The 16,306-nt window shown below is 35.6% G+C and overlaps 1 protein-coding gene across 1 annotated transcript in view; it reads left to right on the top strand.

Annotated features, from left to right (window-relative positions):
- LOC127863588 (ankyrin repeat domain-containing protein 26-like) overlaps positions 1-16,306 on the top strand; it is a 133,761-nt gene that overhangs the window by 25,620 nt on the left and 91,835 nt on the right. Inside the window, exons 7-9 of the mRNA XM_052403192.1 lie at positions 575-684; positions 8,511-8,604; positions 12,374-12,391. Coding sequence (XP_052259152.1) covers positions 575-684; positions 8,511-8,604; positions 12,374-12,391 — 222 coding nt within the window. The remainder of the gene's footprint in view (positions 1-574; positions 685-8,510; positions 8,605-12,373; positions 12,392-16,306) is intronic.

Raw genomic sequence — 16,306 nt, 5'->3', positions numbered from 1 at the left:
ACTTTTCTAAATGATTTGAAACCTATTTATTTTAGCTGGATTGCATAGGAAGCCTGAGGCTTATTTGAAACACTCTTGAGTCTGTTTCCTGGTACTAGAACCAGTACTTGGTGTCTATGGAAAAGATCTTAAGAACGCTCCCACGGTGGGGATCAAACCCATGACCTCCTGGTCCCTAGGTGGACACCATATCCACTATGCCCACGGTGACCTACCGTATAAATTAATTTGTTTCCCACTTTAGAATATTATAGTCAACATTTCTTGACTCAACATGTCTTTATACCACTTAGTAGATTTTGTTCTAAGTTTTAACAGCTAAATAACCTTAAAGTGTAGTTGATTGTAAAGGAAGGAATTGTGACTGCAACCAATATGGGTAAAACTGTGTCTTTTTGTCTTCTGTAGAATATGTAGTGGATTTGTATGTGTTCAGGCATATGTAGTGGGGGCCTCATTGTCTAGTTTTAACCTACTTGTTGACATGCAGAAATATTTAATGTTACGGTATTTACCCATCTGTTACATTCACTTTCTCAATGGCTCTCTCAATAACTGATATGATTGTTTGCAGACGAGGACTCTGATGACCCGACCGTGAGCCAGTCTAAAGGTGAAGGTCGCCAGGACTCCTGGGCAGACGACACTGACGTCAGCTCAGCCATGGATGACCATAAACTCAAGGTAACCATGGAAACTGTACTTGAAGGATTCTGCAGCATTTTAAATTGATTTCTGCACATTTGCTTTAGGCAAAAGATATATTGTACCACATAAACAGTCCTTTAATCAACATATGAAAATAATATTCAATTGAAATTTCACATTGTGATTGGAGAATGGCTCAAATTTAACAACTGTGTACGGTTCATATATTACTGACCATAATTTGGATTCATTTAAAGGATGGCAATTGTCTATGTTTCTACCTGAAAGTACTAATTTCAGTTAATTTATGATTTTCAAATGGTTTTCAACTGAAATTAACATTAAAAGTAACATTGCTACCGTAAAACGTTGTGTATAACGCGCATTTATGTACAACGCGCATCTACTTTTTAAAGCTAAAAAATCGGGAAAAAAAGTTTTTGAAGCAAAAAAATCGGGGGAAAAATTCCGTACTGCAGGCTAACTGAAAATCGTTATATTTACATTGCCGATCTTACTTATTCTTTTATTGCTTCAATTATAAATTATTTTTAAGACGATACAACTAGTTGGTGTTTTTTTTAAATCATATTATGCGTAAAAATAATGTTTGGATTTAAATGAATTATGCATGAAATGCACACTTTCCAGGAGGATACCATCAAGGTTTTCATCATATGTCTCCGAAGTAACTGTCCACGATTTTATCGTGGAGTACACATAACGGATGGATTAGTTATAACTAAGAAACTGACATTATTGATTGGTATTGTCACCTGGTTATTCATGCTTGACTAATTCACAACCGCGCGTTTTATTTACAATGCCGATATCATGCGTTCTTTTCGATAGTCTAAAATTGACAGGAGACTTTAACGACTCAAACTTCTCAACACCATCACGACATTACCGGCGATAAACAAACAATGGAGGTGTGAAGCCGTTTGCCGGTTCGCATGTTTTGATAATAGCCCAGCTACACAAAACTTGACAGGTGACGCAAATTGCTCAATAATCACATCCTAAATCTTGACAAGACGTATGAAAACGTGTAAACAAACACAGCATCAATTTTATTAACACATTTGAAAAGCAAGAAAAATAATCTTAAATATATCGGGAAATACCTTGCCGACATACTATTGTAAATCGACAAGTGCCCCCAAATAAATTGTGTAACCCTAGTACAGTAGGGTATAATATTGTGGGAAAAGTAAACAATAACATTTAAATAAAAATGGCTTCCTCGTTTTTCATTCTCTTCTTCAAATTTATTTGATTTCAATGCTCTGTACGTACCTGAAAAAGATAGAAAATATATATGTTAACTTTATAATGTTTGTTCATCTTATTCAGATCGTCAATATAACACTATTATTAACATAGTTACAGTTAAAACACCGGAAAACAGAATGATGCGAATTACCGCTACTGGGTAACTGACAGCGAAAAAATGTCTTGGCCTGGCTGTAGTTGTGCATAACGCGCATCAAGTTTTTAAAATGAAATTTGGGGGTAAAAAAGTGCGCCTTATACACAACTTTTTACGGTACTCAAAATCAACGAAAATTTTGTACAATATTTCATAAAATAAACTTAACCAATTAAAAATCAGTGTTCCTTATGGCAATTGCCGAAATTTCTAAGCCAGTTGTGGTATGGTAAATAGATGTTTGTACATACAAAATGCTCAGTTTTTTTTCCATTTTAATTTCCTGCAACGCTATCTATTCACAGGACACATGAACACTATCATGGTGTTCGTGTGTCCTATGAATAGATATATTTGCGGGAAATTAAAATGGAATTAATTGTGTCACAAATAAATAAAATTGTATCTACGAAAATCTGTGTCATCATACCACATCTAGCGTTGAAATTGTGGCTATTGCTATAAGGATTACTGATTAGGTGTTAACTTTATTTTACGAAATACTTAACAAATTTTTTGTTGATTTTGAGCATAATAGAGACTTTAAAATCTGAAAATCTATAATAATCCCCCTTGAACATAGTAAGGCATGGGTTTTTAGCTCAACTATTATATATAAAATATATATAGTGGAGCTATCCTACTCACCCCGGCGTCTGCATTAGCGTCTGCGTTATCGTTAGCGTGCAAATGTTAAAGTTTTCGTATTACCCCAAATATTTTCTTTGTCCCTTGACATATTGCTTTTATATTTTGCATACTTGTTAACCAACATGACCCCAACCTATAAACAAGAGCAGACCAGCATTTTGACATAATTATGGCCCCTTTTACACTTAGATAATTGAACATTTTGCTTAAACAATACCCCACGCCCCTACCCAGAATCCCTTCCCCCCCCCCAACCTCCCCCCCGAATGTTTTTTTTAACATCTAATAAATTACCCCACCCCACATTATAACCCCCTCTCACCCCCCCCTACCCCCCCACAATTTTTTTTTTTTTTTGAAACATCATCTAATAAATTACCACACCCCACATTATACCCCCTCTCAACCCCCCCCCCCCCAAAAAAAAAAATAAATAAAATGTGTTGTCCTTTTTTTATTTTTGAAAGATCGTCTAATAAATTATTGAATATGAACAATTTCCCCATGATGGCTTACGTTATAATGTCAAGCACTCGAATAGTCAAGCGCGCTGTCCTCTGACAGCTCTTGTTACCTAATATATCATATCACGCCATATAACAAATTGATAACGGTAATTTATATTAGAATTAATGTCATTAAATAAAGCTTCAGTTGAAACAGTTATTGTAATTCACTTTTTTTCTCTCATAAAGAAATCTATCAAAAAAGAGAAAAGGGTAAGAGGGCCATTCACTTGTAAAAATGTTGTATACTTTTGTCTTAGATGTGCCATTTGCCTGACTTTGAATTATAGCCGCTATTTGGTCCTCTTGAGAATATTTAAGGGAAAGCATAAAAAGTTTGCACCAGTCTCCACACTGGCCACAGGCTGACTGCCTTGAGCTAGTGAACAGTTTACGGGCTAGTAGAATTCTTTCATGTATATAGTAAGGCAGGTGAAAATTTAACCTGTTACTTTAATTGCATAAGTATTGAGGGTACTGGATTATAACAATATTGTGAAGACTGGTTTGCTTTTTCAGTGTACTTGTAATTTTGTCTTTTATTATTTTGTGTTATATGCCCCTTGAAGGATAACATATTGTAGACATAAATTAATGTCCGTCCTTAAGTGGTTGGTTGGTGTCTTTCTTCCAGAAATGTTTTCTTACTCTGTAACTTTTTTAATCATTGGGATTATTTTTACATATTGTTCCTTAAGACCAGATGTATTTTCGCACAGTTCCAATGCTTATTTGTTCAATGTAAAGGTCACAATTCAAGGTTATGGCTGAAGTTTATTGTGTTTCTGTCTGTGTTGAGTAACTCCCCTGTTTTGTACATCGAAGAGTATTTTTGTCTGCATGTTTGTCTGCATGAAGGCCTCTCACCAAAGTACCGGCAGAAATGTTGATGAGGTTACTGCCAGTGATGAGGTTAGTGCACTGTGTCCCCTTTCCCAATAATACATGAGTGGAGTGCACACCAATGGTTGATCCCTCACTTTGTGTTGTCGAACATGTTAGACTGAGATTACTGCCCTTCACAGTCTAATGTTCATACCACTTCCAAATCTGTCTTGTGTTTTATATATCGATTTTTAAGCTCACCTGAGCACAAAGTGCTCATTGTGCAATTGTGATAACCCTATGTCCGTTGTCTGTCATCATGTCATCATGAATTGTGTTTCATTCATACTGAGTCGTTGGGTTTTGCTTGTAACCACTCTAGAGGCAACATTTTTCATCCAATCTTTTTTTAAACTTGGTCACAATGTTTATCTCTACATTATCTAGACCAAGTCATGTTCTTCCAAGAACTTGGCCATCGGGTCAAATCTTTGAACAATCTTGTTGAAATACTAGAGGCGACATTTATATCTCAATCAAGTCAAATATATAATTCAACTCCCTGAGTCCACTATAGTGGCAACATTTATGACTTAATCTTGATCAAACCTATTAAAAATGTTTATCTTGACAATATCTATGCCTCGTTTGAATCTGGGTCACATGCATCGAAAAGCTAGGTCAATAGGTCAAATCTTATAAAAATCTTTTAACCCCGTTAAAAGCCACATTTATGACTCAATCTCAATGAAACTTGTTTAGAAAATTTATCTGTACAATGTCTATAGGCCATGGATGAATCTGGTTAAGTGGGGTCAAAAACTAGGTCACCAGGTCAAGTGTCTGACAAGTAAAGAATGATATACTGATAGTGGAAAAGCATTTCAAGGCAATCATGGCCCTTTTGTGTTTTGTTTTGTTTTTCATTTGGAAATTATAAGTATATTTTAAACATTTTTTTCTGGTATATGATGTGAGTTTAAGAAAAACAAACTTAAGGTAATTTATCAAAGTAAATATTACAATGCAATGATTTTATAGTGTCAATCTTGTTTTTGCCATCTTAACATTTAAACACTATAACATATCTATCAAACACAACATAAGATTTTGAGTTCACCTAAAATAATAGAGAAACTTAATCCTTGCTCACAACTTCACTATAACCTTTAAAATCAATAAAACATGGTATTTAAATTTAGTCTATGAAGTTAGTTTAAACACACTTGTAATCTCGTTTGCCCTTGAGCTTTGTGTGGTGTCCTTCCAATTAGTTTTATTTGTTCCAGCAGCAATGGTTGTTTAAATCCTTTTATGTCTTAACCCTTCTCGCAAGAAATTCATAAATCAAATTGTGTTTAAACAAAGAAGTCACATGCAAGTCAATATTTGTATTCGTATTTTACGATGTGAGCTTATGATAATTTTAAACAAGCCTGTTGACTGGACCATATGAGCCTTGCTGGGTGAAAAAAGGGTTAAATACATTTGCTTAAAGTGTCGTCCCAGATTAGCGTTAGCCTGTTCAGTCTGCACAGGCTAGTCAATGATGACAATTTCTGCTTTTATTGAACTTTGCGTTTAAAGATAATCTCTTCTTGGCAAAAAACCAGTTTAGGCGGAAAGTGTCATCCATGATTAGCCTGTGCAGACTGCACAGGCTAATCTGGGATGACACTTTAAGCATATGCATTAAACCCTAATTTTACAGAAACCGTCTCATATATATCTGAGCTGCACTCTGGGATAGCAGGGCTTAAACTATGTGTGTAAAGTGTCTGCTCAGGCAAATCAGACCACGTTTTTCACCTTGACTGAATTTGGTTAGAAGAGTATTGCTTTAAAAGAAAATTCTATACAATTGAGTGCACCAGCTAATCTGGGACAACACTTTATGCACATGCATGAAGCCCTGTTTTCCAAGATTAATTTGAGGTATAGATGATTCTTCCGAGTTATTTTACATAACTCCTTTGTGTAAGTCTAATTAATTTTTTTTCTGGTTTGGTTTGGTTTGGTTTGAAAAAAGATTTATTGATTAAAGTTAAAGATATAATATTAGTGCTGATACATAAGTAGTGTATGTAAATGTTGTATAAAGGTATATTTTCTGCAGAAAATAAATGCAAATAAATCTAAAAAATAAAAATAAGATTCTTGAGACTGAAAAACTTTCTTACGCAAGTGTGAATATTTCAAAGAACACACCTTGTTTATAAGTCTGTTTGGACTTTTCTCTGTGAAAACATGAAAGAAAACTAATGAATTATTTGAAGATTTTTTATGTTAATATCTTTAAAATTATGCCAAGAACTAATATTATAATTAGTGTCAACATAAAAATAGTTAACATTGTCAAACTGCTTGAATTGTGTGCAAAGGGTTTTTGTTTTCATCATCATAGATCAAGTGTATGTAAAATGTGGTACACAGATTTACTGATTAGTGGATTATCTAGGAATTATTTCAGGCGGACAGGACTAAACCCAGATCTCACTTTAGCAGTCTTTACTGGTCCTATCTTGCAGTGAAATAGTTTTGGGTCTTAATTATTATTTAAGTTCTAATAGCATTTAATAGGTTAATGACACTTCATTGATTTGTACTTACAATAAGAGTTTATCAACTACTTTCCTGGTATTTCTGTTTCAATTGAGATAACCATCTGTATCTTGTCTATAACGTGAGTTAATTGATGGTCATTATGCAAATTTTACTTAAATTTAGTTTGCCTTTATTGGCCTTTTGACTAGATACATTCTATTAGCATTTATATTGTGACATACCAGTGCTATACTTGAAGTTCGATGGTTAGCCTGAGTGCCATTCAGGGATTGAATTAATTCAAACAAGGTTCAATATACACATGTATACTTAATGGTGTTGAAAATAAAAATCTTTTTATAAAATTGATTTTTGACAAGAGTGTTAGTATAACACTGTAAATATTGGATGGTCAGCCACTGTTAAAGTTGGAATTATTCATGTTATAGTTTGGAATTTATTACTTTATTCAAATTTCAGTGTTTACTTAATTGACAGAAGTGGATCAAGATTTTAAGTTTGAACTGGGAAGCTACTTTTATCGTCCATCTTTTTGGCTTTAAGAACATCTTTATTTTACAAACCAGTCCTGATGTGGAAGAAGATAAATGTCATTCTTTATGCATGAAACAGTCTATAAACTTTCAAAGAACAAACTGTACATGTTGCATTGAAGAAGATATGGTTTCAAAACTTTGAGAGGTCAACATGTTTATGATAATGCCTACATATGTGGATGTAATTGTCCGTTGTGAGAGATGGAGATATAACAGCATTTAAAATAAAATATCGTGAAATCGATGGTTGAATTCACAATTTAAAGAAGATTATGTCTGCAGAAATTGTTTTGTTAAGCAATGCATGATTTAAGTTGTGGGATGTAAATGCTATTTTATGAACCATTTGGAGTTTTGTTTCAACAATCAACATTTCATTGGATGTAATTAGGTGACAATGTCAAAAAAGTCTCAAATACCAAGATTTAACTTTCAAAAGAAGGTGAGTGTTAAAAGAAAAGCAAATTTGTGTTTACAAGTACATGTTGCCAGTAATCTTGTATGTACATGTACAGATAGGTTTGCCAAAAAGCTGCTCTGGCCCCTTATGGCATTTCACTTTTATTGCATCAAGTTGCTTATTTAAACTATGATCAGTTGATATCTCTTGGCTTGTTGAAGGTTAAGAATGTAGTTAGGCAAAAATGTTGAACAATTTTGATATCTTTGGAACTTGTGGAAGATAACTAATTTGCAATGAAAAGTGTTTTTGTGTGAGTAATATGACTTGATTTGCACCAAATACTATCAAAAAGTTCTTTGGACAAACCATTTTATTATTTGTAGAAAAAAAAGAGAAACAGTTATGGGTTCATTTTTTTACCCAACATTAGCCTTCACAACAAAATTGTAACAAATGGAATCCTGTTACATGTGCAAAATTAGGAATATTTTTTAGCTTGACATTTTATTTAAAAAAGGTTGGCTTTTGTGGGGAAACAACATGATTTGAAAGAAAGTCTTATTTTATTAGGATTCACCATAATATGCACCTGTGGTTATATTTAGAGAAATTACTTTCAAAGGAGCCATTAGTGACACATTTGAAAGATGGTTAAAGAACATTTTAGCCATCTGGGAAAACCAGGCTTTTTGCATGCATTTCGCAAAGGCTAATCAGTGTCGACACTTTCTACTTGTTTTGTATTTTTGGTTTAAAGGAAGTCTGTTAATAGCAAAAATCCAGGCAGAAAGTTTCGTCCCTGATCAGTCAGTGTGGACAGCATATTCTAATTTGGGATGACACTTAAAACACTGCTTAGGCTATTTTTTAGCCTGGAAAATCCTTGTGCTTATGAAAAATATCATGCATAGGAATTTCAAGCCTGTGTCATGTGATATCTTCAGGGCAAAGTGAAGGTCAGTCTAGCAGGCCGTGTGAACCTCAGTGATGATGATGACGTGGAGAGGGAGGTGGAGTATGAAAACACGAGGAAACCAGGTCAGTGCCTGATAGATACAAGCCTCCTTCTGGAAAAACTGGGCTTAATGCATGTGCATAAAGTGTTGTCCCAGATTAGCCTGTGCAGTCCACAAAGGCTTATTGGGGACAACACTTACTGCCTGAACATTTTAACTGAAAAGTGTTTTCCCTGATAAGCCTTTGTGGATTGCACAGGCCAATCTGGGATGACAGTTTACTCCCAAGGCTTGAGCCCAGCTCTCCCAGAAGGTGGCTCATATAGAAATACCGTAAATTTGCAGCCATAAGTCGACCTAAAAACGCTGCCAAAATTGACTTTAAAAGTCAAGTCGACTTATGGATGAGGTACTAAATAAAAAAAATAAAAAACATATTTCTGTGCCATTTTTTTTTAAGTAATAAATCTCTGAAGCGAAGGAATGATGACTGTTTACGGTAAGGCCGACTCGTCTTTTACTTAAATGTCCGCCGATAACAAAATACTCATATTTACATTGGTTTTCAAATCATTAATCTTCGTAATAATTCCAAATAAAAACATGTTTAAATAACTTCGAAAATATTAAACGTTTGTGACATACCGTAAAGTGGTGAAAATTATACATAGCAATTTGTCTATTGATACATTGCCTGTTGTCTGCTAAGAACAATAGTTAATCGACTGCTGACACTTTTCCCATTTAAAGTTAATCCGTGTAAATACAAACTGTCAACAATTGCAGGTGTCTTTATGCCACCAATTATCGCTTCTCGGCCTTTGACTAAGATCAAAGTGTAAAGAGTAGTGTTGGCATCCTTTCGATCATTTGTCTTTATTGCGTCACGCCTAAAATAGTTATCCGTTAATGATATGCACAACGGTTCTGCTACAAACTACTTCTGACCAATCAAAAATAATTACTTGATCGTTAGATACGCCTTTAACCAATCGCTATTGTTCAACTTCACATGATATATTTTTTGATTGGATGAAGGTGTGGTTTCGTTGATTTATTCACAACTGTCCCACAGTTAATGCGTAATCGTTTCGTAAATAAATAGATCTTATCTGAGTGAAGATTTCATTCATTGTTTGATTATAATAATATTACGCACTCACCCTGGATTATTAAAAAGTGTAATTGGACATATCAAATACACAATTGCTTTGGATCATCTGCTTAGTATTATCAGATAAGACGTTGTTCCAGAATGCAGAAAATATTCCTCAGGTATCTCGTGATTTACGAATATGTATATAACAGTCAAATAGCGAGCGATGCGAGTGTTGGTAAATTCACGTGTTTCACGCATAATGGCGAAAGCGTTGTTGATTATTTGAGAGCAAGTTACAATTATTTTGACCATATAACGAATTTCTGCGTTCAAGATTTTACCGAATTTTCACATACTAACATTTGAGTACAAAAATATCTGCTCATAATATAAACACTGAAAGTTATTACGTTAAATGGGATACTAATTTTGATTTGTGAAATATATATTAAGTTCTAAATAATCAATGATATGTAATTATGATTTTGAACGATAAAATATATTTTTCGTGATAATAAATCATTGAAACGCTGAATGTTTCGTTTAAAATATATTCTTATTATTAATATCCCAAAAAATGTCAACTGCCGTTACAGGAGCCCTCAGAACCATGACTAAAACATGTCCGAGATATTGAGGAAATTTACCCCCCGACTTATGGCAGAGTCAAGGCAAAAAACCAAGTTTTTCTAGCCACATTATACCCATCGACTTATGGCCGAGGTAGACTTATGGCCGCGAATGTACGGTAATTAACCTCCAGACACATTATCAGGAGAGAAATTCTTGTTTACAGTCTGTCAGTCTTTTATTTAAGTCGAGTGACCAATTGCCTATTACAGTGCAATACATGCATCGTTGTTGGTATAACGCCGTAAATGTATCTAGTTACGCAATGATTTCGCAAAGTATACACATAATAATTGTCTGTTGGGTCCAAGAGATATTTACAACCAAAACATTTTTTTCAAATACGTATAAGTGACTGTCTAAGATAAAATAAAACGAAATGGACATATGTCAGTTATTTTATTTTATGATATAAATGTTTAATTGACGTAATCGATTGGTTGTTAAGCTCGGCATATTGCTATAGTTTTTGATTTAGCTTAAGATATTTTATTATCAGAATGAATTTTGACATTTATTTTATGTTAGGAAGTATATTAACTGATTAAGGAGGCAGTTAAAATGCACAAATGCGATAAAAATATGTCATCGATCTCAATCTTTGAACTCAAATAAAAAAATTGGGAATGTTTGCAGGAACTTTTTCATGGTTATTTTGAAAATTTTGTGTAGTTCACCAAGTCTGTAAGACTGTCATATTTTCTGACCTCCTAATTTCTGTCAGGCAAGAGACTCAATGTTTGTTTCATCTCACCGTTTCATGATGTGTCACTTTGTAGTTTTTCTATTCAGTCTTTACCTTATCCTCTTTAGTTAGATTTTTATTTTTGTGTTATAACCCCCATGAAAAAAGAAGAGGTATACTGCTTTGCACACATGCGTTGATTGTTCTGTAAATCAGAGGTTAAAAATGGAAGCCATATACAGAGCTCCAGATAAGGGCCGTACAGCCATAAATACGGCTTTTTCATGAAGGTTTACGCATTAATTTTTATAAAATGGACGTACAATTACGACTTTAATATCCCTTTTACGCATTTACGAAAAAAATCTGGCCGTACCGATACGTCCGCGTCAGCGCGGCGTGATTTGTTGGTCTCTAACCTAATGGCGCTTTTCATTAATTCAATTAACCGAAAAGTTGCAGACTGGATTCCAGTATTATTGTCTATTCTGTCGCATGATTTCCGATAGCTCGTAAACCCGTCAAAAAAAAAATTCTGCGCGCAAGGAAAGGCCGGCTAGACCGAAAGCGGTTAAAAAAAACACCCACTTTGTTGTCATATAATGGCTACATATGGTTATCTAACCATCCTGACATTCAATCTGTAAACCCAGAAAAGATTGTTGCCCAGATATTAAATGATTTGATTGCATCCGTGGCGGATCCAAACAAAAACTTTTGAAGATTGCAAAACCAAATATGATTGGCTTGTCACCGAGAAAAAAGAGACGTTTTACGGTTTAATTGTGAAATTTGCTATGCCAACTTTGACAGTTTAAACTCCAAAACAATCATTCTTTTGAGATGAGACAGTGACATTAGTGTTCATTTACTTAGCTTACTAGTTGGCTTTTGTTTTCTTGTCAAGAAAAATGTAGAAATAGTATTAAGTCATGAGTTGTAATGTGTAGTTGTATTTGCATCATAATTCAGAATGGAAACCCTAATAAAGTAACTGTTTAAGAAGCTAAATATATTTATTATTATTGCTGCAAATGTTTCTGTAAAGTCAGTTTTTTTATACACCCTTCGATATCCAAGAACACGGGTAGTACAGTACTACCTGTATTTTTAGATATGGCAGTACAGGTACTAATTGATTTTCAGCGTTACTCCTTTACTTTCTGTCAGTGGCAGTACCGTTACTAATTTCACAAATCCTTATATGGAGCTCTGCATATAGGCTTATTATGTGAAAATTACTTCCACACAATATCTATTGAATGTGAAGCATCATATTAATAAGTATTCTGGTTAGTCTTCACAAAAGATGACCCATAACAATTTTTAAATCAAGAAATCAAAGGTCAATGTCACAGGTATGACTTTGCTGCAAGTTAGGGGATAACATGCTTTACAAACATCTGTTATATATGAGTCAATATGATTTGTATGCAGGCATATTAAAGAACTCAGGTACAGTAAAATAAAGAATTGGGAATATGGGAAAGCTTTAGTGTTGAGCTTATATGTATGTATGTAATAGTTATGTTGTTGAGCTCTAACATTTGTATATACATGTTATGTTGTCGAGCTTGGATATTTGTATACAAAAGTTTTACTCTGTTTTAAGGACAAAATCCTATTTTTGTTAGTATTCAATATCATGAAAGGAAACCCTGTATATTTCAGGTGTTCAAGGTAGGTTACAATAGTTCTGTCAAAAATTATTATTTACTTAAAAATAAGCAGAACTCTGGTCCTTGCAATATGAATCATAATGCTGTGTGCTATATAATAGCAGAAAATGTTTAAGAAATATTTAAATATTGCATTTATTCATAAAGATTGTCAGGGGTCCATTCTACTCTGATGTGCTTTCTTAAAATGTCTGAGCTGAAATGCAAATATGTATACTCTGGATCGCCAATTTCAGACCTCTAGGTACTAGTCTTTTAGTCGTATAATTAAGGTTCTTAATTGTATTTAGAGGAAATATTAACACACCCGCTGCTCCTTTCGGGGGCCTCAGTTTGGTCTTATCAGTCACGTGATAATTAGTTACTGGTTTGACCGGCTGATTCTGTCTGGGGAAGTTTGCGCGCAATCTCCGTCAAGGATGCTTGTTTTTTTTTTGTGTTGCTCAATTGTGTCTTTAACCTATTATCAGTTTTAACGGATAAAGTGTTTTTACTTAAATCTTTGGTGTTGAAAAATGAACAACGATATAGAAGCTACGAGTGACTTTGCTTTTGAAGCTTGGATTACAGAACTAAATTTACCCCGAAAAGTGTCGCAGATCTTACGTCAGGAGGAACTGACATCAAAAGAAACATTGTCATTATTAAGTGAAAACGACCTTAAAGGCTTAGGATTACCTCTGGGTTGTGCGAAGGTGATCCTTGAGCAAGTGAGAAAATGGAAACAGGGCGAGATTAGTGATACTGCTGGCGAGCAACCCAACGATAAAGAAACGCAAAACGAGGTGACGCTGGATGGTTCCGGTAAGTTGCTCGATGAGCTTCCTACTTTCCCAAACATAACACAGCTTCCTTCAAAAGAAAGACACAGTAATGTGCATAATGGGTCTAGCTTTATGGACCCAAGATCAATCCTTACCATGAAAGCAAATACAAAAAAGACAGTTCACATAACACAGTTCCTGTCGGAGAACAGCAAACGACGGAAGAATAATAAAAGGAAAGAATTCGTCTTGCACTCAAGCGAACGTGAAACTATTGTCTTCAAAACTGAAGATGATCATCCCTATTTGGGCATTCAAATGGAGGAATGGGGGGCAGCGAATATGCGAGTCCTTAACCACCTTCTTACGGTGAACGACATTGAAAGAAGCGAGGTGGAGTTTTACCTCGCATACACTACCAGAATTTTTGAATTTGCAGAGTCCTTCGAGTGGAATAGTGTGCTGAACTATGATTACCACTATCGTGAACTGCAAGCAGAACATGGATTTAAGTGGGGAACATACTCCCCGCATATGGAACTCCAAATGCTAGTTCCTAAACGACCAAAACCGTCAGTTCCGGTCCAAAATCCAGCGCCAAAAGAGGACTGCAGGATATTTAAGGCGAAAGGTGCATGTCCGTTTGGGGATAAATGCCGTTACAAGCACGTGAAGGCTCTACCCTCAAACAACTCTCGCCAAGACGCTACAAAAAACCAGTAGTCCGACCGTCGACCTTGAAACTCCAAGCCTGGGAACAAAATCTGCCGGCGGATTATAAGGATCGTGAATTTATACTTTCAGGAATCAAGAACGGTTTTCATGTCCTGGACATGGGCAAAATTTCTCAAAGTGCAGAGGTGGAAAATTATTCATCGGCCACAAATTTAAATATGCGCGCGCGAACTGAGGCCCAAATTCTCACGGAAGTTGAGAACGGGCATTATAAGATAGTCGATGAAAAACCGCTCATCATTTCTGCACTTGGAGCCATACCAAAATCTGATTCTTCGAAAGTAAGATTAATTCATGATTGTAGTCAGCCGACAGGATTTGCAGTTAATGACTTTGCGGACGCAACTACCTTTAAATATCAATCAATTAAAGACGCCATAAAGCTAATCACACCTAACTGTTACATGGCTAAATTAGACCTTCAAAATGCTTATCGAAGCGTTAATATTCATTCCTCTAATACTCAAGCTACAGGTTTAAAATGGCGTTTTGGAAACAATAAACACTTCACTTACATGGTAGATACAAAACTTCCCTTCGGAGCAAAACTGTCCCCTTATATATTTAATACACTGACCCAAGCTGTACGAGTGATTATGAAAAATAGAGGTTTTAAAGATATCATTGTGTATTTAGATGACTTTCTCTTAGTAGCAGACACATAGGACAATTGTCAAAAAGCACTTCATGAACTTATGAAATTAGTCCGCGAATTAGGATTTCAAATCAACTACAATAAAGTGGAAGGACCGTATCAGAAGCTGACATTCCTTGGGCTCGTTTTAAATTCAATTAATATGACTATAACGGTACCGGACCAAAAAATCACGGAAATACACACGCTTCTGATAAATACACTGCACGCAAGGAAAATTACAAAAAGACGGATTAAACAACTAGTCGGCAAATTAAATTGGATAACACAATGTGTTTACGGCGGTCGGTTTCATATGCGTCGCTTAATTGACCGCGCAAATTCTCTTCGCTCTAGTGGACATCGTACTTATGTAAATAAAGATATGAAACTTGATATTATGTGGTGGTTGGACTTCATGAAAGTATTCAATGGTACAATGCAGATGATAGACGATAGAATGCCTGTGTCAGTCAGCATTGACGCATGCAAAACTGCATGCGGCTCGTTTTTCCAAGGGGACTTCATACATGCACCATGGACTCCTCAGACGGCATTACTTCCTATAAATTACTTGGAAGTACTTTCATTGGAAATAGCTACAAGACGATGGTCACGTGCGTGGTCCAACAAATTGGTATACGTACATTGTGACAACATAACCGCATGCGCGATCATAAACAAAGGATCTTGCAAACATCCAACTGTGATGGATTCGCTTAGACGAATCTTTTGGCTGAGTGCTATTTATAACTTTAGAATTCGTGCTGTTTATTACCCTGGCCGTTTCAACACTCTAGCTGACAGGGTATCAAGACTCCATGAACCAAATGGGTTTTCGCGGCTAATCGAAATCATGGAACAATCGGGTTTTTCTCTTTACAGATAGAAGCGGTACAACGGAAGATGACCTGGATCGGGCCGTTGAATATTTCTACAGTAACGCTCTGTCGTCCAACACGAAACGGACCTATTCAACGCATAGATCATCCTATCTCAAATTCTGCGAAAAGTTCGGATATGCCGCTGTTCCTGCATGCACGACGACATTGTGTCGTTATGCTGCCTATCTGTCAAAAACGTTAAAGTTCAGCTCAATCAAACAGTATATGAACATTATACGCTTACTTCACGCAGAATGGAACCTGCCTAACCCGGTAGCAGACAACTTCAAACTTAAGTACACGATGCAGGGTATACGCCGTCATATTGGGGACATAACTGTGCGCAAACAACCTATAACACCGGAACTACTAATAATCATTCTGGAACGACTAGACATGTCCACCTCATTCGACTCATCCGTGTGGGCTGTAGCCCTAACAATGTTTTACGGCTTATTGCGTCGCAGTAACGTTTTGGTCTCCAGTGATATGGCCTTCGACCCCCACAAACATCTCAGACGGCGTGACATAACCTATCATCAATGGGGTATTATGGTGCACATAAGATGGAGCAAGACAAATCAGTACCAGTCTAGAACCTTTGATATCCCGCTCCCGCGCCTTAAGCAGCATCGCTTGTGTCCTGTGCAGGCTATATTCCATGCCGCAAAACT

Source organism: Dreissena polymorpha, chromosome 1 (assembly GCF_020536995.1).
Source record: "Dreissena polymorpha isolate Duluth1 chromosome 1, UMN_Dpol_1.0, whole genome shotgun sequence".
In the NCBI taxonomy this organism is placed as follows: Eukaryota; Metazoa; Mollusca; class Bivalvia; order Myida; family Dreissenidae; genus Dreissena; species Dreissena polymorpha.
This window is presented reverse-complemented; position numbering and strand designations above follow the sequence as displayed.